Genomic DNA, 26,074 nt, shown 5'->3' with positions numbered 1-26,074 from the left:
GTGGATCATACAGTACTGTAGTTATGTATGTAGTGAAAAAAAATTCATGTATAAGTGGACCTGCACAGTTCAAACCCATGTTGTTCAAGGTTCCACTGTACATCTTCTAGTGTTGTTTTTACTTAAAGAGCTAAGAACTGTAAGGATATACATGATCCGTGGTTAATTGAATCTGTGAGTGTGGGATTACAGATATGGAGAACCTACTGTTAAGTTACATGTGGATTTTCGACTGCAAGAAGGGTCAGTTCCCCTAACCCCCACATTATTCAAGGGTCAACTCTAATTTACTTCGTTACAAAGTATTTTTCCAAAAACAAAACAAAACATTGTTCTTTATATCTAATGGCTCATTTATCCTTACTGTTATTCTTCACTTATTCTTGTTGTACTTGAGATTTCCTGTTAGAATTTTCCTTTAGCCCTTAGCCATTTCTTTTAGCATTTATTGTAGTGAAGATGTGGTAGAGTCTAATTTTTCCACTTTTTTCTTGTTTATTTCATCTTCATTTTTAAAGAATATTGTCGGTAGAAAACCTTTATAGGTGTTTTTTTCCTTTCAGCTCTTTAAAAATGTGATTTCATTGTCTTCTACCTTTCCTCTTTGTATTGGGCTGGCCAAAAGTTTTGTTTGTTTTTTTCCATAAGATGGCTCTAGTAGCACTTAGTTGTCGTTAACTTCATTCAAAACAATTTTGTTAGCTTGTATGTGCAGCTGTTATATCAGCCTGCATTTTAAAAACGACTTATCAAAATTGGTGAATTTTTGTGTAGCCATTTTAATATTGAAGATGGAAGAAAAAAACAACATTTTTGGCATATTATCCTTTATTATTTCAAGAAAGGTTAAAACAACTGAAATGCCAGTGCGGTGTATGGAGAAGGTGCTGTGACTGATGAAACATGTCAAAAATGGTCTGCAAAATTTCATGCTGGAGATTTCTCACTGGATGATGCTCCATGGTCAGGTAGACCAGTTGAAGTTGATAGCGATCAAATCGAGACATTAATTGAGAAGAATCAACGTTATACCACACGGGAGATACCCAACATACTCAAAGTAACCAAATAAAGTGTTGACAATCATTTGCACCAGCTTGGTTATGTGAATTGCTTTGATGTTTGGGTTCCACATAAGTTAAACAAAAAACCCCTTCTTGACCATATTTCTGCCTGCAATTCTCTACTTAAACGTAATGAAAGTGTTCCATGTTTAAAACAAATTGTGATGGGCGATGAAGAGTGGATATGTACAATAATGTGGAACAGAAGACATCATGGGGCAAGCAAAATGAACCACTACCAACCACACCAAAGGCTAGTCTTCATCCAAAGAAGGTGATGTTGTATATATGGTAGGATTAGAAGGGAGTCCTCTATTATGAGCTCCTTCCAGAAAACTAAACGATTAATTCCAGCAAGTACTGCTCCAGTTAGACCAACTGAAAGCAGCACTTGATGAAAAGTGTCCAGAATTAGTCAACAGAAAACACCATGGTCTTCCATCAGGATAATGCAAGACCGCATGTTTCTTTGATGACCAGGCAGAAACTGTTACAGCTTGGCTGGGAAGTTCTGATTCATCTGCTGTATTCACCAGATGTTGCACCTTCATATTTCCATTTATTTAGGTCTTCACAAAATTCTCTTAATGGAAAAAAATTTCAATTCCCTGGAAGACTGTAAAAGGTACCTGGAACAGTTCTTTGCTCAAAAAGATAAAACATTTTGGGAAGATGGAATTATGAAGTTGCCTGAAAAATGGCAGAAGGTAGTGGAACAAAAGGGTGAATATGTTGTTCAATAAAGTTCTTGGTGAAAGTGTGAAATGTGTCTTTTATTTTTATTTAAAAACCGAAGGCACTTTTTGGCCAACCCAATATTATGAGAAGTCAGCTGTAGTTCCTATCAATGTTTCCCTTCATGTAATGTCCCTCATTCCCCAATTATTGAAGTAACATAGAATTACATTGAATTTTCTTCATTTTTTTTCTTTCTGTTCCTAAGACTGGATACTTCAGTTCAACTATCTTTAAGTTTTCTTTTTCTTCTGGATGCTCAAATCTGCTGTTGAACATCTCTAGTAAACTTTTAAAATTCCAGTTAGCATACTTTTCAACTCCAGGATTTCTATTTGGTTCTTATTTATAAATTCTCTATCTTTATTAATATTCCCTATTTGTTGAAATACTATTCTGTCTTTTTCCTTTTGGTTTCTTTTAGGTCTTTGACCACATATAAGCTTTGACCATATGTAAGACAGTGGGTATAGAGTCTTTGTCTAGTAAATCCAATGTCTTCCTGAAGGATGGTTTCTGTGAATTTCTGCTTTTCTTGTGAATTGGCCATACTCTCTTATTTCTGTGCTTGCCTCATAATTTTTTATTGAAAGCTGGATATGTTGAGTATTATAATGTGTAACTGGAAGATACTCCCCTTTTCTATAATTTCTTATTGCTCTTTGAAACAGGGTATAGTTGTTTAGTGACTTTATTTGCTAAAGACTGTATTTTTTGTCATGTGTGGTCACTGAAGTCTCCATTAAGTTAGTGGTCAACTAGTGTTTTGACAGACTTTTTTTTTTTCTTTAATTGGAGTATAATTGCTTTACAATGTTGTGTTAGTTTCTGCTGTAAAACAAAGTGAATCAGCTATATGTATTCATATATCCGCTCACTCTTGGACTTCCCTTCCCCCCTCCCCCCCATCCCACCCATCTAGGTCATCACAGAGCACCGAACTGAGCTTCCTGTGCTATACTGCAGGTCCCCACTAGCTATCTATTTTACACATCGTAGTGTATTTATGTCAAACCTCATCTCCCAATTCATCCCACCTTCCCCTTCCCCCTCTGTGTCCACACGTCCATTCTCTATGTCTGCATCTCTATTTCTGCCTTGCAGAAATAGATTCATCTGTACCATTTTTCTATGTTCCACATATATGCATTAATATACGATATTTGTTTTTCTCTTTCTGACTGACTTTACTCTGTATGACAGACTCTGGGTCCATCCACATCTCTACAAATGACCCAATTTGGTTCCTTTTGATGGCTGAGTAATATTCCATTGTATATATGTACCACATCTTTATCCATTCATCTGTTGATGGGCATTTAGGTTGTTTCTGTGTCCTGGCTATTGTAAATAGTGCTGCAATGAACATTGGGGTACATGTGTCTTTCTGAATTGTGGTTTTCTCAGGGTATATGCCCAGTAGTGGGATTGCTGGGTCATATGGTAGTTCTATTTTTAGTTTTTTAAGGGACCTCCATGCTGTTCTCCATAGTGGCTGTATCAGTTTACATTCCCGCCAATAATGCAAGAGGGTTCCCTTTTCTCCGCACCCTCTCCAGCATTTATTGTTTGTAGATTTTTTGATGATGGCCATTCTGACCAATGTGAGGTGATACCTTATTGTAATTTTGACTTGCATTTCTCTAATAATTAGTGGTGTTGAGCATCTGTCTATTCATGTGCCTCTTGGCCATCTGTATGTTTTCTTTGGAGAAATGTCTATTTAGGTCTCTGCCCATTTTTTGATTGCGTTGCTTGTTTTTCTTGATATTGAGCTGCATGAGCTGTTTGTATATTTTGGAGATTAATCCTTTGTCAGTTGCTTCATTTGCAAATATTTTCTCCCATTCTGAGGGTTGTCTTTTCATCTTGTTTATGGTTTCCTTTGCTGTGCAAAAGCTTTTAAGTTTAATTAGGTCTCATTTGTTTATTTTTATTACTCTAGGAGGTGGGTCAGAAAAGATCTTGCTGTGATTTGAGTGTTTCAAACACTTCAAAACACTTCAAAGAGTGTTTTTCCTGTGTTTTCCTCTAAGAGTTTTATAGTCTCCAGCCTTACATTTAGGTCTTTAATCCATTTTGAGTTTATTTTTGTGTATGGTGTTAGGTAGTGTTCTAATTTCATTCTTTTACATGTAGTTATCCAGTTTCCCCAATACCACTTATTGAAGAGACTGTCTTTTCTCCATTGTATAGTCTTGCCTCCTTTGTCATAGATTAGGTGACCATGGGTGTGTGGGTTTACCTCTGGATTTTCTATCCTGTACCATTGATCTATATTTCTGTTTCTGTACCAGTACCATACTGTCTTGATTACTATACTTGTAGCATAGGCTGAAGTCAGGGAGCCTGATTCCTCCAGCTCCGTTTTTCTTTCTCAAGATTGCTTTGGCTATTCGGGGTCTTTTGTGTTTCCATACAAATTGTAAAATTGTTTGTTCTAGTTCTGGGGAAAATGCCCTTGGTAATTTGATAGGGATTGCATTGAATCTGTAGATTGCTCTGGGTAGTGTAATAATTTTCACAGTATTGATTCTTTTAATCCAAAAACATGGTATATCTCTCCACCTATTTGTATCATCTTTAATTTCTTTCATCAGTGTTTTATAGTTTTCCGAGTACAGGTCTTTTGCCTCCTTAGGTAGGTTTATTCCTAGGTATTTTATTATTTTTGTTGTGATGGTAAATGGGATTGTTTCCATAATTTCTCTTTCTGATCTTTCATTGTTAACGTATAGGAATGCAAGAGATTTCTTGCCTTAATTTTGTATCCTGCAGCTTTACCAAATTCATGGATTAGCTCTAGTTTTCTGGTGGCATCTTTAGGATTTTCTATGTATAGTATCATGTCATCTGCAAACAGTCACAGTTTTACTTCTTTTCCAATATGTATTCCTTTTATTTCTTTTTCTTCTCTGATTGCTGTGGCTAGGACTTCCAAATGCCTGCAAGCAGAAAGAAAATTTGCCATGTTTGCAGCTGAATTCTGTGTTTGTGTGCCAAGGCATACCTTCAGCATTCACCCAGGCATTTTGTAACTCTGCCTTTGCTTGCACAGAGCTTGAAGATCTGCCAGATGTGAGAGCTTAGGGCCTTTTCAGATCTCTTCTGAGTATGTCTCCTTTTGCATCTAGCCTTCTAGTTTTCCAGTAACACGTGGAAACATTGCAAAGCTCTTATTCCTTAAAACAGTTTACTCCCTAGCTTTTCGCCAAGACTCTAGGATGTCTATTAAACAATATAGACAACTGATATCCTTTGCTCCTGGCTTCAGTGGTTGTTTCATTTGCCTTTAAATGCCCTCCACTTAGCTATTTCTCTGTCCTGCGAGATTTCTTAGGTGAAAAAAAGATAAACCCTTTCTGTTAGTCCTTCAGGGAGCCTTCAGAGAGGTCAAAGCAGGCATCCACAGTTCTTTGAGTATGAAGTCTTCTCTGCTCCCTCTGGCACTGGGACCCTGTACCAGGAATGCAGCCTGCTATCTTCAGGACTATCACCAAACCATTAGGGGTTGGGGGGAGGAGGGATGAAGCAAAGATAAAGTAAAATGCCAGAAAGCTCTCCTACCAAGTATTCATTGCATTTTTTGATCAAGCATTTGTTTGGTTGCAGTAAACCTTTGTTTCCCAGATTTTTGTTCAAGTTGATTATAAGTAGTTTCCCGGTTTTATTTGTTTGTTTTCCTGTGTTTCTGTGGAGAAACTGCCTTTGGAGTTTGCAACTCTAGCGTTTTCTTACCATTACCTACAAAGGTTTTTATGGCCCATGTGAATGTGGCATATTTTTGATACACAGGCCTCCCTCTTCTCCAGGAATCCTTAAATTATCTTATCAATATGAATGTCAGAGAGGGCTTTACCTTAAAAACAATCGTCATTAAATATTTTGAGGATATGAAAGTGTTCTTCAGAATTGCATAGCATACTATCACATTTTAGTACTTTTGGGTACCATTAATCAGCTTTATATTATGGCAGACTTTTACATTCAACCTTGAAGGAGAAATTTACAGTTGAACAATGCTGTTGCCACTATTAAGATCAGTTTAAATCTGCAGTTACCAAATTGAGTTCCTAAATCTGAGGTACCCTGGGATGCCAAAATGAATTCACGAGGGTACAACAGGATATTTTAAGTTTTTGAGGGAAACACAGTATTACTTCACTTCCTACCATCATCATTAATCTACTGGCTTCAAGGTAGTTGGAGTTTCAGCATTAGGTCGAATGACATGCCTTCTGATTATGTCACATATTGATGAAGCTGGGTGTTCCTGGTTTTTCCTTCACTGCTATAATGATAAATACTATGGGAAATCAATGTGGAATAGAAGATAAGGGTGGCACTTTCAAATCTAATCCCAAAGTTTGATAAGTTACACAGTGCCCAATAGATACACACATCTCATTAGGAAGTGATCATGGTTATTTAAGAATGAAATAAGATTACTTTTTTCTTTCAAATTACGTGTATTATTTTTCAAATAGTTATTAATTTGTTACAATATCTTATGAAACAGAACTGTTAGGTACATTGTTCAGACTAGAAGCACAATGAAAAAATTGAGACATTAGGGTATCATGAAACGAGAAAGCTTGGGAACCTCTGTTCTAAATTCTCCATTGTATTTTAAATATTTATTATTTAAAGCATTTATCTTATGAGGTATCACCTCACACTCGTCGGAATGGCCATCATCCAAAAAATCCATAAGCAGTTAATGCTGGAGAGGGTGTGGAGAAAAAGGAACCCTCCTACATTGTTGGTGGGAATGTAAACTGGTACAGCCACTATGGAAAACAGTATGGAGGTTCCTTAAAAAACTGAAAATAGAGCTACCATATGATCCAGCAATCCCACTGCTGGGCATATATCTGGAGAAAACCATAATTCAAAAGATACATGCACCACAATATTCACTGCAGCACTATTTACAATAGCCAGGACATGGAAGGAACCTAAATGTCCATCAACAGAGGAATGGATAAAGAAGATGTGGTCCATATGTACAGTGGAATATTACTCAGCCATAAAAAAAGAACGAAGTAATGCCATTTGCAGTGACATGGATGGACCTAGAGATTGTCATATTGAGTGAAGTAAATCAGACAGAGAAAGACAAATATCATGATATTGCTTATATGAGGAATCTAAACAAAGGGTACAAATGAACTTATCTACCAAACAAATAGAGTTATAGACGTAGAAAACAAACTTATGGTTACTGGGGGAAAGGGGGAGTAGGGATAAATTGGCAGATTGGGACTGACATATACACACTACTATATATAAAATAGATAACTAATAAGGACTTACTGTATAGCACAGGGAACTCTACTCAGTACTCTATAATGGCCTATATGGGAAAAGAATCCAAAAAGAGTGGATATATGTATATGTATAGCTGATTCATTTTGTTGTACACCTGAAATTAACACAACATTTTAAATCAGCTGTACTCCAATTAAAAAAATAAGTAAATAAAATAAAGCATTTATGTTTCCAGCCACATCTTCTATAACTCCTACCATGAATCTTCTATTACAATTAATCTGGTTAGTGCAGAGTGCCTATTTAATGTCTTTGACTTATTATCCATTTCTTACTATTTTTTTTTAAATCAAAACTGGGATATAGACCTATGAAGACCTTGTCGTCTACCTACATGTAATCTTAACCCCTATCACAAGATACTTTATACACTCAGTAGATATTTGGTAAATGTCATTTGATAATAAGGCAGGGACTGTACATCCAAGTTTCACCATCTTATGGCTCAGGGCTGAACATGTTTTTAATATTCAAGAATTTCAGAATGATCTGTTGGTTAAAATATCGTTGTTACTTTAGAAAAGTAATAAAGCCGCATTTTTGAAAATCAGCTGATATGGCTGGAAATTATTTTCCTTTTCTATTCTGGTTGGCTGCTCTTCCCAACTCTTTAACCTCTTTTTAGTTCTCTCTTTCCTTGTTCTTCATTCCCTTAATGAACTTTACTCATAGTGATGTAAATCACCAGTCTAAAAGTAAGTATCTTATAATTCTTAAGATATATTTTTTTTAAATTCCTTTAAAAATTTAAAAAAATTTTTTTTAAAATTCCTTTATCTACCAGACCTTAAACTAAATATGGAGTTAACTAGGAAGAGAAATAGTAGTGGTATTAATAAAGGATTAGACATGATAAAGTGTTAGCATAGATAAGTAGTAGGAGTATTTACTGGCCTGAGTTTTTACTGTATGCTATTATTTGTGGTTTATCTCATTTATACTCTGGTTTCTTTCGTGGTTGTATGATTATAATACTAAAATTTGCAAATTACTTTGATATAAAGTATAATTTAATTTTTAGTCCAAATTTTGAGACATCTACTAGTTTTTATAAAAGAAGATTCCTCAGAATTAAAGAAAAGTTAATGGTACCAAGATGAAATACTGAATTAGTAAAATTGATATAAAACAGTTTTTCCAGAAAGTTAAAAGAAATAAAAAAGTATTTAGTCCTAATGGAATTTTAGCTATTGCTTATGAATACAAACATTTATTTTTTGGATTTGCTTGTTTTTAAAATTTCATATTATGGGTCATAAAAGTAAAAAATGTAATTTTAAGCCACTTCTTACATGGTTATATGCAATAGCGATTGTGTCACCTCATAAAAGAAAGAAACTTCTAGATACTTAATAAAGATCTTAAATCCCTCCAGGTTTTATTCCAAATGAAAGCAGGTGTTGAACATTGTCATCTCCTAATACATTGACATTACTAAAATCTTTAATAAGCTATATGCTACCGGGGTTTGAAGTAGTAACCAGATGTTTACAGTTTTCCCAGGATGACTTTTACATCTGAGCATTTACAGTGGAAATGAACTAAGTTTGCTACCTTAACAACAACAAAAAAACAAATAAAACACACAGACACAAGTTGCTTCTTTTGAACCAGAATTGAAATGATTTCTGTTATACTTAATCTGCCTTAATACTTTACAGTAAGATAAGATTTCCATAGCCTAACCAAAAGTAAGATTGAAGTTTCCCCTCATGTTTAGAATCTTTATTGGGACATAATTTATACACTATAGTATATAAATTTTCACCGATTTTAAGTATAGTTTTAAATTTTTAGGAAATACATATACTTGAGCCACCATTATCAATATCCAGTTTTTAGAACATGTTTTATTGCACATATTTAAAGTGTATAATTTGACAAGTTTTGTCATCTATTTAAAGTCTTGAAACTATTACCACAATCAAGATAATTATATCCATCATCCCCAAAAGTATCCTCACGTGCCTCTATGTAATCTCTCTTTCTTGCTCTTCTCATGCTTTCCTTCCCCACACCTGTCCCCAGGCAATCACTGGCTTGTTTCTGTCACTAGATATTAGTTTTCACTTTGTAGAATTGTATATAAATTGAATCATACAGTGCATACTCTTTTTTTTGTTGGGGGTGGGAATCTGGCCATTTCACTCTGAATAATTCTTTCTATATTTGTCTATGTTGCATGTATCAGTAGTTCTTTTCTGTTTATTATTGGTAGTATTCAGTTGTGTGAATATACCATAACTAGTTTATCCATTCACCTGTGATTGATACTTGGGTTGTTTCCATTTTGTACTTTTTTCAAATATAGCTGCTAATAAGATCCCTGTATAGTTTTTGTGTAAACATAGATTTCACTTCACTGGGATAAATACTTAGGAATTGTGTGGATGGATCACATGGTAATTTGCTGATAATGGGTTCTTTATCCATTTTTATATTTGAAAAAGCTTCATTTTTGAAAGAAATTTTCAGTAGACTTAGAATTTTAAGTTCATGGTTTGTTTCCTCAGTACTTTAAAGATATTGCTTCTCTGTCTTGCTTTCATTGTTTCTAATGAGAAATCTGCTGCTGTCCTAATCTTATATGTACATGTCATTTTTTCTGGCTGCTTTTAATACTTTCTCTTATTGTTTGTTTTGAGAAATTTGATTATGTTATGCTTTGGTGTAATTTACTTATTTTTCTTTTGCTCGGTGTTCATTGAACTTCTTGGATACTTCTTAGGTTTATAGTTTTCACTACATTAGGCAATTTTTCAGTCATTATTTTTTCAAATATATTTTCTGTTCCCTATCCTCTTTGCTTTTCATCAGGGACTTCAAGTACACATGTATTAGGCCACTAGAAGTTAAACTCACAGCTCACATATGTGCTGGGTTTTGCCCTCCAAATCTTTGCTTTCTGTCTTCTATTTTTGATCATTTCTGTTGCGCTGGCTTCAAGTTCAGTAGCCTCTACTTTTGCAATGTGTAATGTGCCACCAATCCCATCCAGTTTTGGGGTTTTTAAAAAAAATCTCAATGTTATTTTCATCTCTAGAAATTTGTTTTGTGTTTTTCTGACTTCTTCAGTGTCCCTGTTCAACTTTTTGAACAGATGGAATATATTTATAATAACTGTGTGAATGTGTGCTAATCCTAACATTTATATCAGTTTTGTATTGGTTTTCATTTTATTTTTTTAATGGGTCCCACTTTTCTGTTTCTTTGCTTCCCTGGTGTGATAGACAGAATATTAAGAATGACCCCCAGAATCCCTCCCCCATGAATATGATGGGGTATCACTTCTGTGATAATATTACATTACATGGCAAAGGAGATTTTTGCATATGTAATTTAGGTTACTAATCAGTTGACTTTGAGTTATCGTAAAGGACAGTTATATGGGTGGGCTTAATAAAATCACATGAGCCCCTTAAAAGTAGAAAATTTTCTCTGGCCAGTGGCAGAAGGGGAAGTCAGATATGAATCATAAAAAGGATTTTATGTGCCATTGCTGGCATAGAGATGGGGGGGCGGTCACATGACGAGGGATGCAGGTCCACTCTAGAACTTGAAAACAGCCCCTGGCTGTCAGCCAGCAAGGAAATAGGATCCCTATTCTTACAGCTGCAGGAAACTAGATTCTGCCAATACCCTGAATGAGCTTAGAAGCAGGTTCTTCTTTAGAACTTCCAGATAAGAGCCTAGGCTGGCAGACACAATGATTTCAGCCTTATGAGATCTTTGACAGAGAATGCAGACCAGCCCACTCAAACTCTGGCCTACAAAACTGTTAGATAATAAATGGGTGTTGTTTTAAGCCACTACATTTGTGATAGTTGGTAATGCAGCAATAGAAAACAAGTATACCTGATAATCTCTGATTAAATGCCAGACATTTGGAATTCTGGCTTGTTAGGTGCTGGGTATTTTTGTATTCCTACAAATATTACAAATATTTTTGAGCTTTGTTCTGGGTCATAGTTAGGTTACTTGGAAACAGTTTGATCTTTTGGGTAATGCTTTTAAGATTTGTTATGTGGGACTAGAGCATCATTTAGTCTAAGGGTAACTATTCTCTACTCCTGGGGCAAGACTGAAGACTTGGTCTGGAGAACCTTCTGCACATCTCAGGGATTCTGTCTCTGGACAGCTGTATTTTTTCCTTTACTCTGCCTGTGAAATCTCGCCACCTCAGTCAGTTCAGCCTCAATACTCTCAGTTCTGTCTCCTTAACTCAGGTAGTCCACTTGGCTCCACCTGAGTTCTCCCTCCCTGTGCTGTGTCCTAGATATTCTCAAGGTAGTAAGCAATCTTAGGACTCTTCTCTCAGGGATCACTGTTCTTCATTGCCTGATGTCCCTTTAACACTGTTTTTTTCATATTTTTTGTCTGATTATTTTTTTTTGGTTGAGTTGAGATTAAATACAGACTTTTTTACTTTGTTGAAAGAGTCCTTTGGTTACTTTTAAATAATTAAAAAATTAAGTTTTAATTATTTAAGTTTAATAGGACAGCTTCTACCAGGAAATACTCTTTCTAAAGTGCTATACTATGGGCAGTATCTAAAATTTTAATACTGAGGCACCATTTAAAATTTTAATACACTAAGTCTAGCCCAAATGATGACAAAGCCATATCTCCAGATGCCTAAGCTCACAGTTCCTCATTTTCATTTGAACACTTTTAGTTTGTATTTGCCTAAGGAAATTATAATTACTTTATGCTTAGATAATTATAGCCCATAATTATTTGACTAACTAAACTATTAAAGTGAGAAGATAATGTTATTTTACATCTCAAATAGAACAGAACTCCATCTACTTATGCCAAAAAAAAACCCCTATAGTCCTTTCCTGTGTTAGCTATATAACTATTAAACACAACTGTTATTTACATTGTCAGATTTCCTTGTTTCTAATTTCTTTATGTTTATTTTAGTAGGCATATTATTTAGTTTTATGTTTCCCTCCCACATGTTTTATCCACATAATTCTGTAATTTTTCCATGGAATTATAGAAATGAGTATTCAGATACACAGGAAGTTTAAGTAACTAGTTTTGTTCTATGCCCGACAGCTGGTGCTGGTCTTTCTATACATTTTTTATAGTTGTTTTAATTAATTAAGAATTTTTAATAGGTTTCTCTAAATAAAACAGTAAAGATGATAGTTACCTCGAAGATGCTCTGGAAGAAGAGATTTTGTTATTTTAGCAGATATTTTTCCCCCCTATTTCTGAATAGGTAACAACGACATCATTTTATATGTTGAGTATTGATGTTTTCTTATTTGATATTTGTTCATGCTACAGGTACTTTGGAAGTTCGTCTAATGGGCTGTCAAGATATCCTAGAGAATGTCCCCGGACGGTCAAAAGCAGCGTCGGTTGCACTACCTGGTTGGAGTCCAAGTGAAACCAGATCATCTTTCATGAGCAGAACGAGTAAAAGTAAAAGTGGAAGTAGTCGAAATCTCCTAAAAACCGATGACTTATCCAGTTCAGTAATCAGATTTTTTTACCAATCATGTAACAAATTAAAGGACCTATACAAAGGGCTGAGCAGTGGGGACAGAGAAGAGTGAGACGAGTTAGAGTTGGACAACAAACTTTAAAATTATGATTTCCATAATTTAAATTTAAAATATCAAAAGCTATAATGACAGGAAAATTTAAAAGACTACAAAATTTACCCTGCTGAAAATATGTTAGAAAACTGAATGACATATAACATTAATTCTTTTGGAATAATGAAATATTGAACATCTTTATGTCAAACTCTTTGTGTCACATCTTGATTCTTTTAATGGTATAATGACACCTCTAAACTAACGTTGAAATTTTGATAGCTAACAACTGAACTAAACATGTTTAACTAGGACTGGGTCCCAGAAGTAAACTGAAATGGGGCAGTGGGTAAAGGTGGTAAAGTAAAATGGGAGAGGTTTATGAAGTACTTTGGAGACACTGTAAAGTAATCATAAACTATGATGTAATTATACAACTGGTGGAAAAGGCATGTGACAATTCAGCCTAGTACAGTATGTCTGTGCTTTCCTGTATCTAGAGAGAGACTTCAGGAAAAATGTGAAAATAAAAATTGTTTAAGGTAACAACATTAATAAATAGCAAATGTAGAGAGAGAAAAACTGGATGACTGATATTGACATATAAATATACACACACACCTGACAAACAATTACTGGTCACCTGTTAGTCCTTTCAGTTACATTTTAATATAAACGAAACAGCGATTACTATTTGTGTTTTTGTGAAACACAAAGGATAACTTGGGAGGGTCTAGTGGGAGTGTATATATAAAACTAGCCATTTAAGATTCAAAAGCTTCAGTAGTGAGTAAGAAAAACTTATTTTCAAAGGATCATAAGACTTTTGTTGATATTAAACAGTGGCATTTCTATTTTAAAGGTTTTAAAATATTTAAGCAAGTTTTAAATTGTAATTACAGATGATGTCTGTGCAGTTTTGAAGCTAGATAATACTGTGGTTGGCCAAACTAGCTGGAAACCCATTTCCAATCAGTCGTGGGACCAGAAGTTTACACTGGAACTAGACAGGGTAAGATGAGAAACTTTTTACTTGAATTTTCATTATATTTATAATTCATTTTTAATGTAAATTTTGTTTTAGAAGACTTTGGTAAGTTTTATTCTTAACAGCATATAAGAAGGACCTAGGTATTTTTGACATTTCTCATCTGATGAGATATACATAAATCTACCTTATCAGATTGCTGCAGGAGTTTTCATTTGTGCAGTGATTTGAAAATGTATACTTTGTACTACCCTGAAAGATCAGCAATCAGGTGACATCTAATATTGAAATTTTTTTTATTTTAATAGTGTGCTCTCTGACAACTAAGGTGATTCTTCTGACTCACCACTTGTTGGTTATATTATCAAAGCTGGATTTGAAGTGAGCTATTGTGCTCAGACAACCATTCCTCCATGTATCTCAGTGGCTTTCATGAATAATGTGAGTGGCTAGAACGCAATCTGTAGCTGTAGAACCCAGCAGAAGTTAACTTGGTCCACAGTAGATTTAAATCCACGATGATAACTTTATTATTTAGATTCTAATCTATCCGTTGGGGTGTGGGAAGAAAATATTAAAACTTACTCATAATTTTATCTAAAAAATAAGAAAGATATTAAGCTTTTTATCATTTAGTATTCAGATTGATGGTACATATGTCATTTTAAAAATTACATATATGGGGGTGGCGGTGGGGGTGGAATGAATTGGGAGATCGGGATTGACATGTATACACTAATATGTATAAAATGGATGACTAATAAGAACCTGCTGTGTAAAAAACTAAAATAAAATAAAATTCAAATATAAAAAAATAAAATTAAAATTACATATATTAGTGAGAGCAGATTTACAGTGCTTATTGATGATGTGAGGTGGCAATTACTGCTCTGGCCTCTACTTTTAAAATACTTTTTCCAGTTTATTTTTTTCTGTCTCACAGCCAGTATCTTAATCAGGCCCTCATCATTGCTTTTCTTGGTTCACATACTGTGTCTGACACATAAATATTAAATGTACTTGAACAAAATGCTTAACTTTTTATGTATACCAGTTTCCTTATCTTTAATACTATCTACCTCACTGAAATGTGTGAGGATTAAATCCATGTAAAAATCTTAAGCTAGTGGTAGGAACTCAATTAATGTTGGCTATTTTTACTAAAGTAATTTACTAACTAATCTCCATGTGTCTGAGAACCAGACTGATCTTCAAAGAATAATACTTTCATCTAGGCATTCATTCTCTAGTTTAGGATCATTCATTTAATTCATTAAAAATTATTATGAAATTATTTGTTCATTTATTCCTTGATGCATACTGTATTCCAGGCACTTCCAGGTGATAGATTAGCAACAAACAATATAAACAAGATCTCTCCAGATTTCCTTAAGGAACTTATACCTCAGTGGCTTCTCAGTATATGTCTGATTATTTGCAGACTTTTTACCATTACGTCTGAAACTGTGTATGATTTCAGTTAAAAAGATATTGAGGACATTGAATACTAGGCTAAGGTGTTTATACTTGTTGGTAGTGGGGATGAGAGAGACATAATGGAAAAATTGATCTTGGGGTATGTATGAAGAATGAATTTGAGAGAATAGAGACTAAAGGCATATAAATTGGCAGGAGGTTACTCCAGTGCTACAACTGTAAGGTGAAGAGAACTTGAAGTAAAATGTGGCAGTAGGAATAGAAAGAAAGAGATATATATATAGGAATTGCTGTAATGGAACTCTTAGGCTTAATAGTCAGTGATTTTCTGTTCTGTGTCAGGCACCATTCTAGATGCTGGTTATGATTGACCAAAATAGTCAAAGTCCCTATATTTATGGACCTTATATTCTAATGAGGGAAGACAAATAGTTAACGAGTTTTTTTTTTTAAATCTTCAAGTGCAATGAAGGAAGTAAATAAAGTATTGTAAATAAGGGGGTGGGGGCTATTTTAGGTAGAGGACATAATTAGGGAAAGTCTCTTTGAGGAGGCTACGTCTGACTTGAAACCAATGGGGGGAAAGTTGCCAGACTTACAAAGATCCAGGTAGAGTGTTCCCAGCAAAGGAGAAAAAACATACAACGCCTTGGGGTAGGAGAAAACTTGATGTGTTGCAAGAATAAAAATCATGAACAGAGATCAGTGTAAAGAAGTAAAAGAGCAGAGGCAGGTGGGTGTCAGATTACTAGGGTCTTTATAGTCAATAAATTAGAAGATAGTGAAGGACTTTTAATAGGGGATTTTTCATCATCTGATTTAGATGATCAAATAGAAATAATATAAATATAGAAGCTAATAAAAGAGTTAGCAGCCCATAATGGGAAAGAGTTTATAAAGAAAGAATAAAAAGGTCTAACAATCAAATCTTAAGTAGTGTTCCAAGTATAGGAGGAGAAGGAAGGTTTGCCAAAGAGAAATAGAAAACTCTGGGTTGGATCAGATCATACCCTAGATCAGATCTTAACCTTATAAAAGCTTATCGAGTGAAGAGTTTCTGGAATGGTGAGGTGATGAAAATCCTGTTACATATGGAACTTTTGAAGGAAAATGGGATTTAAAATCTATTAAAGAAGAGATTGAACAAAGATTTGGTAACTCTTTAAAGTTAAAAGGAGGAACACGTAAAACAAGAATTAAACTAGTGATAGCAATGAGATTTCCTTTTGTGTGTGTTGACTCTGATGGCTTGGTGGTAACTTTCTGGAGCTCACTGTCAAGGTTTACTGGATGGGTCCTTGTTTATGCTGATCAAGTAGCAGTGTTTGCCAGATGCTTGGAAAAGGGGCAAGTGGTAAGCCGTAGTACAGGTTCCTTCCATCCTTGGATTGACTGTATACTTTGTGGGTGTGGAAGACAAAGCAGAAGTCAATGATGGCAGATTTCATTTCAGTACAAAGAATAGTACTATTAAAAAATGAACTGAGCTGCTGTAGTAAGTTCTCTCTCAGTAAAGTTTTTTTTTAACTTTTTATTTTATATTGGGGTATAGTTGATTAACAAAGTTGTGTTAGTTTCAAGTGTACAACAAAGTGATTCAGTTATACATATACATGTATGTATTCTTTTTCAAATTCTTTTCCCAATTAGGTTGTTACAGAATATTGAGCAGATCTCCCTGTGCTATACAGTAGGTCCTTGATGGTTATCCATTTTAAATAGCAGTGTGTACATGTCAATCCCAAACTCCCTAACTATTCCTCCCTCCCACCCTGCCCCCCGGTAACCACAAATTAGTTCTCTAAGTCTGTGAGTCTGTTTCTGTTTTACATAAGTTCATTTGTATCTTTTTTTTTTATAGATTCCACATATAAGCAATGTCATACAATATTTCTCTTTCTCTGTCTGACTTACTTCACTCAGTATGACAGTCTCTAGGTCCATCCATGTTGCTGCAAATGGCATTATTTCATTCTTTTTAATGGCTGAGTAATATTCCATTGTGTATATGTACCACATCTTCTTTATCCATTCCTCTGTTGATGGACATTTAGGCTGTTTCCATGTCTTATCTATTGTAAACAGCGCTGTAGTGAATGTTGGGGTGCATGTATCCTTTCGGACCATGTTTTTCTCCGGGTAATGCCCAGGAGTGGGATTGCAGGATCATATGGTAGCTCTATTTTTAGTTTCTTAAGGCTCTCTCAATAAAGTTGAATGAGCAACTCATATAAGAGAGATTTAAGGGAATTGTTGTATCAGAAAAAGATTACACTTCCAAGATTTTTTTCAAGTCTGATATTTTCTGTTTTTCAACTCTGATTTTTTTTCAGCTCTGATATTTGCTAGAACTAGTATTGTTACATGCTGTAAATTAGCTGTTTAATTAAATAGTTAGACCAATATAATTCAGTCAAGCCCACCAGAGAGGGAAATGCAGTTGAGGTTGTTAGTGTATATGGATATCGTTATATACATGTCTTGTTATATTTGCATCTTCCTTCTAAACTGTGAATACATGTAATATTTATGACTCTAAAATGTTTCAGTTTCCATTCGTTCTTAAATTAATAGGTTTGCTATAACATTGGTCTTGAAGCCAGACAAACTGGATTCACTTACTTATTAGATATTTGATGGTAGACAAGATACATAACCTTACTACTGGGCATTTATTTCACCATCTCTAAAATGGGGATAAAATATAATCCTTACAGGACTGTTAAGAAGAAATGCTTTGTGTTGCCTGGCACATTTAGCTACTCAGTGACTTTAGTTCTTTCTTTAGCCCTAGGCTGTGACATGTGGCTATGAATTTGAGTATAATGGAAGAGCATGTTAAGTAATGGGAAATTAACTGGTTGAATGTCATTTTCTTTCATTTCAGAGCCTATTTAAAGTAATTATAGGATTTTAATGAGTGTTATGATCAAAATGAAATTTAAGACATTTATTGTTAAAGGGAAAATGGCTGGTTAGAAGATTTCTCTTGTAGCCAGGTTATTGTGTTAGAGTTTTGTATTTAAAATAGAACTTAAAAGTAGTTAAGTGTCTTGCCATCATTTTATAATTAAGGAAACTGAGAACCATAGTGATTACATATTGATAAATTTCAGAGCTGGTACTAGACCTCGAGTGTCCTTCAAACTGCTCTTTCCTCTGTGGTGATTTGTATGAGATAGAAAGTTAGTGGCAAAAAGGAGGAAACAGCAGAAGACGATGAAAGCCTGGTAAAGAGAAAATAATTTAATATTACCCAAGCTACAAGCTTAGAAAACTAGAAAGACTGATAACTGTTGATTGGTTGTTTTTACTTGCACTTTTAATTCTCACCTAAAATTGTTTTTCTTCTTCATGGCATCAGACTTTCTTCCCACTTTGGAGTAACCCTCCCTTAAAAACGTTGAAGACACTGCATAGCTAAGTAAAGCTGTTCTCCCAGAGGCCAGTTAGACCTTCTGGGTTCCTGATATGCATGTTATGTATCCCTAATTGGATTATAAGCTCCTCTTTGGAGTCCACATTCCTTATTGTGATAAATCCTTCTGTTTACACAGTACATTTTACTTTTCATGTGCTTTTTTTAGTCTTTTACTTTATTCCTTATATTTATAGAATATTTATAGAAAATGTTTATAGAAACATTTATAGAAAATACTATTTTAAACTGACATGTTCATGCTCAGTATTTTGCCTCAAATGTCAATTTACAGATTAATAAGGATATTATTATGGCCTAGGGGTTAAATAACTAGCCTGAGCTATAATCTAGGATTCTGAAGTGTCCTGTCAGTTCTGTGTTCTTTCTGTTATCAGGTTACCCTTTTTATATTTTCTTATAAAATTTGTTCTTTCTTAATGTTTATTATAAACACAGTAGCTATGTAATTTCACATTTTTTCTGAAATCCCTCAGCCCTCCTGCTGTAAAAGTTTAATCCTCCCATGAGAAATTGAAATAAAAAGCAGGACCCTTTATATCTAACCTTTTCCCATTCACATTTCCTTTTCATTTACTTTGCTAATGTAATAGAGAACGATCTTTATGAATATTAGAAACAGGATGAACTGAAACTTAGAAAAATTTTAGCAGGAGCCAGTTCTGTTAAGAGCAGAGTACTAGAGAACGTTCACTGATCAATGGAAAAGGAAGAAGAGAACATCCAGGAAGTGAGAGCCAGTAAAAATGTAATAGGGTTAATAGATTAGAAGTAACAGTGGCATTGAAGGACCAGTGGATGTTGAGGGACTAGAAAGAGTGAGCTAGTAGAATGTTAGGAGGTGATGGTCAGAGAGAAGGATTCAAACAGCTGAGATTGTGGAAAGATTGTAGATATTGGTAGGAGTGAGAGGCTAAGGTATCCAAGAACTCAAGGGATTCTTATTATTTATTGGTTTCACATTTTCAGAAATTGCCTATACATACTACTCTTAAACCATCCACACTCCTATCCTCATTCTTACAAATAATTAGGTTAAATCAGTAACTCAGTGTTTATATTATTATGACGATGTAAATATTGTTTACAGATGAACCATGTTCCATACCATGATTACATTCTCTTTTTAGTACCAAGACTCACTTTGGGCAAATAATTGCCCTTTTTTTAATTGTTTATTTTGTTTTGCTTTGCTTAGTTTTCTATATACCTATCCTTTATCACCAGAATCTCCAGAAGGACTCTAGAATAACTCTATGTAGACAGTTGTATCAGCAAGCTGTCAGTCATCCTGGGACCCACTCTACTCCCCAGCAACATCCTTTCTGGAGCCTTACATCTTTCTGCTCCAATTTAAATGACTGCCATATAGCTTTTATCTTTCACCATAATCCTATTGGATCACCTGAGTCTTGAATTTCTCTTTCAGCTTTCTTGTTTTACTTCCTCATTTTGGTGGATCATATCCCACATTTACATGCTGAGAAAAGAGTGAATGAAAGTTTTAGAGATCTTGCATATCTGAAATATCTATTCTGCTGTCATGCTTGGAGTCTAGAATTCTAGGTTGGAGATTATTTTCATTAAGAATTTTAAGGAATTGTATTCTAGTATTGTAGTTGAGATTGCTTACGTGTCTTTGATTTCTAATCTTTGATTTTGATTTGCTTTTTCTTTTTTAAAGATTTAAAGATTTTTATCTTTTTTTCCCTGGGGTTCTGTGATTTCTTAATGGTGTACCTTAGGCGTAGGTGGTTTTCACTCTTTGTGATACTGTGTGGCACCTTCAGTTTTGAAAGCTCATTCTTCAGATTTGAGAAATCGCATTTATTTGATAATTTCCTCTTCATTTTCAGTGTCTCTCTTGCTAATTGAACCTTTTAGATTGACCCTCTGATTTTCTTATCTTTTATCTATTGTCTGTCAGTGTGTCTTTTTGTTCTGCTTTCTGGGAAAGTTTGATACTTTTATTTGCCAAGATTTGATTGACAAACTTATATCTGATATTATATTTTTAATTTCTAAAAGTTTATTCTTTTAAATATCTTGTTTTCCTCTCACGGGGATAATATCCTCTCTTACATTTTAGAGGATATCAGTTTTACGTTTTCTTCTCCCTGAATTAATTGTCTTTATTTGTCCTGAGATCCATTTCATAATCTCTGTTTATCATATTGCAGATTTGGTGAAATATATGGCCACCCTTGGCTGTCTTAAAATGAGCCGTTAAGAAAATGATGGGAAGTTTTGTATGTGGGGCTCTTCCTTACCCAAGTTCTGAACTAGTTAAAATAAAGAAAGGTGTGACTAATGGAAAGTAAAATGTCATTATGAGCTGATATTTGAAAGTGTGGTTGGGTGTGCAACAATAATGGGCTATACTCAGTCCCTTAGATCATTGTGGGCTCCAGCTCATATAAAACTTAAGGCATAGCAGAGAAAAACAAATTGTATACTTCATTTAACAGCCCAGCTCTCAAGGAAGGAAGGAAGAAATGGACTGGATTATTCATGTCCAGTTTCTCTCCCAGTCTTTTATCAGATAACTCACTCCAGGAGATGAATAAGAGGGTTAAGGTGGAGACCTAGATATTTAGGAGAATAATGAAAATTATTCCTCATAGAAACCATGATAATGAGCAAGATGCTTTCCTCCCTATAAAAGGATAAAAATGCATGCAAACATCTAAATGGGGTGTGAAACATCTTAATATAGAACAAGCCATAGAATAGAAATACAAAGAAATTTTAATTTCTTCCATGTGTGAGCTAACATTCAGCATACTACTGTTGTTTTTGGCTGTACCACGTGGCTTGCAGGATCTTAGTTCTCTGACCAGGGATTGAACCCAGGCCATTGCAGTGAAAATGCCAAGTCCTAACAACTGGACTGCCAGGGAATTCCCACATTCGGCATATTGTTTAATCTGAGATGCTATTTTTTGTTTGTTTGTTTTAATATTTATTAGAGTATAGTTGATTTACAGTGTGTGTTAGTTTCAGGTGTACAGCAAACTGAATCAGTTATACATATACATATATCCACTCTTTATTAAATTCATTTCCCATATAGGCCATTACAGAGTACTGAGTAGAGTTCCCTGTGCTGTACTGTCCTTATTGATCATCTGTTTTATATATAGTATTGCATATATGTCAATCCCAATCTCCCAATTTATCCCACCCCCCTCCTTACCCCCTGGTAACCCCCTGGTAAACAAATAAGTTTGTTTTCTACATCTGTAACTCTATTTCTATTTTGTAGATAAGTTCATTTGTACCCTTTTTTTAGATTCCACATATAAGCGATATCATATGATATTTGTCTTTGTCTGACCTACTTCACTCAGTATGACAATCTCTAGGTCCAGTCCATGTTGCTGCAAATGGAATTATTTCATACTTTTTTATGGCTGAGTAATATTCCATTGTATATATGTACCACATCTTCTTTATCCATTCCTCCATGATGGACATTTAGGTTCCTTCCATGTCCTGGCTGTTGTAAATAGTGCTGCAGTGAGCACTGGGGTGCATGTATATTTTGGAATCATGTTTTTCTCTGGATATATGCCCAGGAGTGGGATTGTTGGATCATATGGTAGCTATATTTTTAGTTTTTTAAGGAACCTTCATACTGTTCTCCATAGTGGCTGTACCAGTTTTACATTCCCACCAACAGTGTAGGAGGGTTCCCTTTTCTCCGCACCCTCTCCAGCATTTATTGTTTGTAGATTTTTTGATGATGGCCATTCTGACCAGTGTGAGGTGGTACCTCATTGCAGTTTTGATTTGCATTTCTCTAATAATTAGTGATGTTGAGCATCTTTCGATGTGCTTTTTAGCCATCTGTATGTCTTCTTTGGAGAAATGTCTGTTTAGGTCTTCCACCCATTTTTTGATTGGGTTGTTTCTTTTTTTGATATTGAGCTGCATGAGCCATTTGTATATTTTGGAGATTAATTCTTTGTCGGTTGCTTTGTTGGCAAATATTTTCTCACATTCTGAGGCTTGTCTTTTAGTTGTGTTTATGGTTTCCTTTGCTGTACAAACGCTTTCAAGTTTAATTAGGTCCCATTTGTCTATTTTTGTTTTTATTTTCATTACTCTAGGAGGTGAGTAGAAAAAAATCTTGCTGCGATAAAAGAGTGTTCTGCCTATGTTTTCCTCTAAGAGTTTTATAGTATCTGACTTTACATTCAGAACGGTCTTTAATCCATTTTGAGTTTATTTCTGTGTATGGTGTAGGTAGTATTCTAATTTCATTCTCTGACATGTAGCTGTCCAGTTTTCCCAGCACCACTTATTGAAGAGACAGTCTTTCCTCCATTGTATATTCTTGCCTTCTTTGTCATAGATTAGGTGACCATAGGTGCGTGGGTTTATCTCTGGACTTTCTGTCCTGTTCTGTTGAGCTGTATTTCTGTTTTTGTGCCAGGACCATGCTGTCCTGATTACTGTAGCTTTGTCGTATAGTCTGAAGTCAGGGAGCCTGATTCTTCCAGCTCGGTTTTTCTTTCTCAAGATTGCTTTGGCTATTCGGGGTCTTTTGTTGCTTCCATACAAATTGTAAAGTTTTTTGTTCTAATTGTGTGCAAAATGCCATTGGTAATTTGATATGGATTGCACTGAATCTGTAGATTGCTTTGGGTAGTATAGTCATTTTCACAATGTTGATTCTTCCAATCCAGGAACATGGTATATCTCTCCATCTGTTTGTGTCATCTTTGATTTCTTTCATCAGTATCTTATAGTTTTCTGAGTACAGGTCTTTTACCTCCTTAGGTAAGTTTATTCCTAGGTATTTTATTCTTGAGTTGCTGTCTTTTAACTTATAATGGAGCTATAATAATACTTACCCTTTTTACCTCTTTTGCTGCTTCCAATTCTATTACTATCAAATGACACATCATATCCTCTGAGGCTATATGAGTTCTCTGAGCCAATGAACTATATATATAATTCTCTTTTCCCCCCATCCCTCTATCATCTCTTGACCACCAGGCACTTGCCAGTATCCTTAAGGACTTTGGTTCTTCACTCCAGCATCCCATCATCATTATGGGGGATTTTAAACATCTAACTATCTAAACAACAACCCATTTAACATATTATTTCAAACTTCTTTGAATGCATCAACCCCAGTATACCTTTGCTCCTTGTCATTTTAGCAATGAATCGTTCTGAAATCTTAAATTTAGTATCCTAAACTGTTACCAAATCTGCATAAAGCACCTAGTTTAACCCCTTGTACATAATGGTTTTGCTGTAAATGATAGCTTATGTTATTATTGTTACTCCTCTGGCTCTTTTACTTCTTTGTTACCACACAGCTAGATGTTTGGTCAAACATTTCCATTTCCTTGATTCTTCAGGAAGGAGTGTAGGAAGGGGCCATCAGAAAATTTCATTTTCTTCTCTGTTTACCCTAAAACTATTGTTACCCTTTACCATTTCCTTACTGATGCCCCCACAGCATCCTTCAACCTTGTCTTTATAGGTATGTAGGTTTTGGTTGGGAAATAAGATACATGATTAGAAATAGGAACTATATGTGTATACACTGAGGCAGAAAAGTTTGTAATAGGTTTGGAATAATAGTGAGTCTTTGGAACTTTTTCTAGGATGTGAATTGATATAGGGTGCAGTTATATATAACTGTTACAGCACTAAATAGTTTGTATCACAATTGTTTTCTTTTCTGCTCCCACATCTATAGGGGGCAGACTTTTCAAGCAGAGGTCATAGCTTTGTATTCTCCATTATCTCAGTCTCAGTCTTCTCTGTGTTTCTCATTTTCCCAAAAGATCCTAAGGTTTCCTTCTTTTTGTCACATTAGTTCCAGCTGAGAATCACCCTCATTGAACTCCTGAACTGAAAACAGATATTACTGTTTCCTGAGGTGGTAGTTTTCTCTTTGCCGCATAGTAGATTCTGATGGTCCCCTTCCCTGTCCCTCTCTTTGTCTCTGGAGGCTGATAGCTGCGGGTTTGAATCAGTGGGCTCTGACATGAAAGGGGAGACAATGTTAGACGATCTAAGGGCAGGAGGAGAGGGTAATCAGGGTGTTTGTTTCCTTCTCTCCTTCCCTTTTTTACAGCAGTGTTCATCTATGGCTACAGTTCCTGTTTGACAGTCCCTTTTCCAAGATCCAGTTCTCACTGAATTCTGATAACTGTTTCTTCTTGCTCATTCAGGCTAGGAGTGGTAATAGATTTCTACTGTAGCTAATCCTCAGATACTTCCATCCTTGTTGATTCCCTAACCTGAATCTTACCTTCATAAATAGCCAATTTTTAAAACTTAAACTCTTTTTGAGTGTGCAGTCTCTTTACTGCTGGGTTGATGTTTCCCAAGCCTATGTTGTCCTCAGAAGCCCATAGAAGACCAAATAATCAAAGGAAGAGACCAATTAATGTGACACCTGACATGTGCACCTTTACAAATCTCACCTTTCCTTGGCTTTTGAATTTTCCATGCTTTGAATAATTTTCTCTCTTTTAGTAGCTGCAGAAAATTTGCTTTTTGCCCTTTCTTTCCTTTTCAGCAGTGAAATCTCCCTCTCATTTTCACCTATCAGAGGTTCCCAAACTGTCTCGATTCACAACATCCTCAGTGTTCCAGTAATTTTTTTACAGTGCGTCTCTAGGCCAAAAGAAATGCCCAGTAGTTCCATTTATTAAAAAGTAGTTACTGGGAACTCCCTGACAACCAGTGGTTAGGACTCCATGCTCTCACTGCCAAGGGCCCAGGTCCGATCCCTGGTCAGGGAACTAAAATCCCACAAGCCGCATAGTGTGGCCAAAAATTAAAATTAAGTTAAAAAAAGAAGTAGTTACTAACAAAAAGCTTGTGCACAGCAAAGGACACCATCAAGAAAATGAAAAGGCAATCTACAGAACGGGAGAAGATATTTGCAAGTCATCTATCAGATAAGAAATTAATATTGCAAAATATATAAAGAACTTGCACAACTCAATAGCAAGAACAACAAAAAAATAATCTGATTTAAAATGGGCAAAGAAACTGAATAGACATTTTTCTAAAGAAGACATCCAGATGGCCAACAATTACATGAAAAGGTGCTCAACATCACTAATCATCAGGGAAATGCAATTCAAATCCACAGTGAGATATCGCATGTTAGCATGGCTGTCATCAAGAAAACAAGAGATAAGTGTTGGCGAGGATGTGGAGAAAAAGGAACCCTTGTGCACTGTTGGTGGGAATAAATTGGTTCAGCCAATGTGGAAAACAGTATGGAGGTTCCTCAAAAAATTAAAAATAGAACTGCCATATGATCCAGCAATCCAACTCTTGGTATATATTCAATGGAAATGAAAACAGGATATTGAAGAGATATCTGCACTCCCATGTTCATTGCAGCATTATTCACAATGGCCAATATCTGGAAACAGTCTGTGTCCATTAAAAGATGAATGGATAAAGAAAATGTGGTACATATATACAATGGAATATTATTTAACCATGAGAGGGAAGGAAAAACTGCCATTGTGACAACATGGTT

The 26,074-nt window shown here is 35.1% G+C and overlaps 1 protein-coding gene across 2 annotated transcripts in view; it reads left to right on the top strand.

Annotated features, from left to right (window-relative positions):
* Positions 1–26,074, top strand: part of PKN2 (protein kinase N2) — a 128,545-nt gene that overhangs the window by 75,449 nt on the left and 27,022 nt on the right. For both annotated transcript variants that reach the window (XM_004262998.4, XM_004262995.4), the window contains 2 exons: positions 12,429–12,614; positions 13,585–13,694. In XM_004262998.4, coding sequence (XP_004263046.1) covers positions 12,429–12,614; positions 13,585–13,694 — 296 coding nt within the window. The remainder of the gene's footprint in view (positions 1–12,428; positions 12,615–13,584; positions 13,695–26,074) is intronic.

The sequence above is a fragment of the Orcinus orca genome, chromosome 1 (assembly GCF_937001465.1).
Source record: "Orcinus orca chromosome 1, mOrcOrc1.1, whole genome shotgun sequence".
NCBI lineage: Eukaryota > Metazoa > Chordata > Mammalia > Artiodactyla > Delphinidae > Orcinus > Orcinus orca.
The sequence above is the reverse complement of the archived record's forward strand: the minus strand, read 5'-3'. Positions and strand labels throughout refer to the sequence as shown.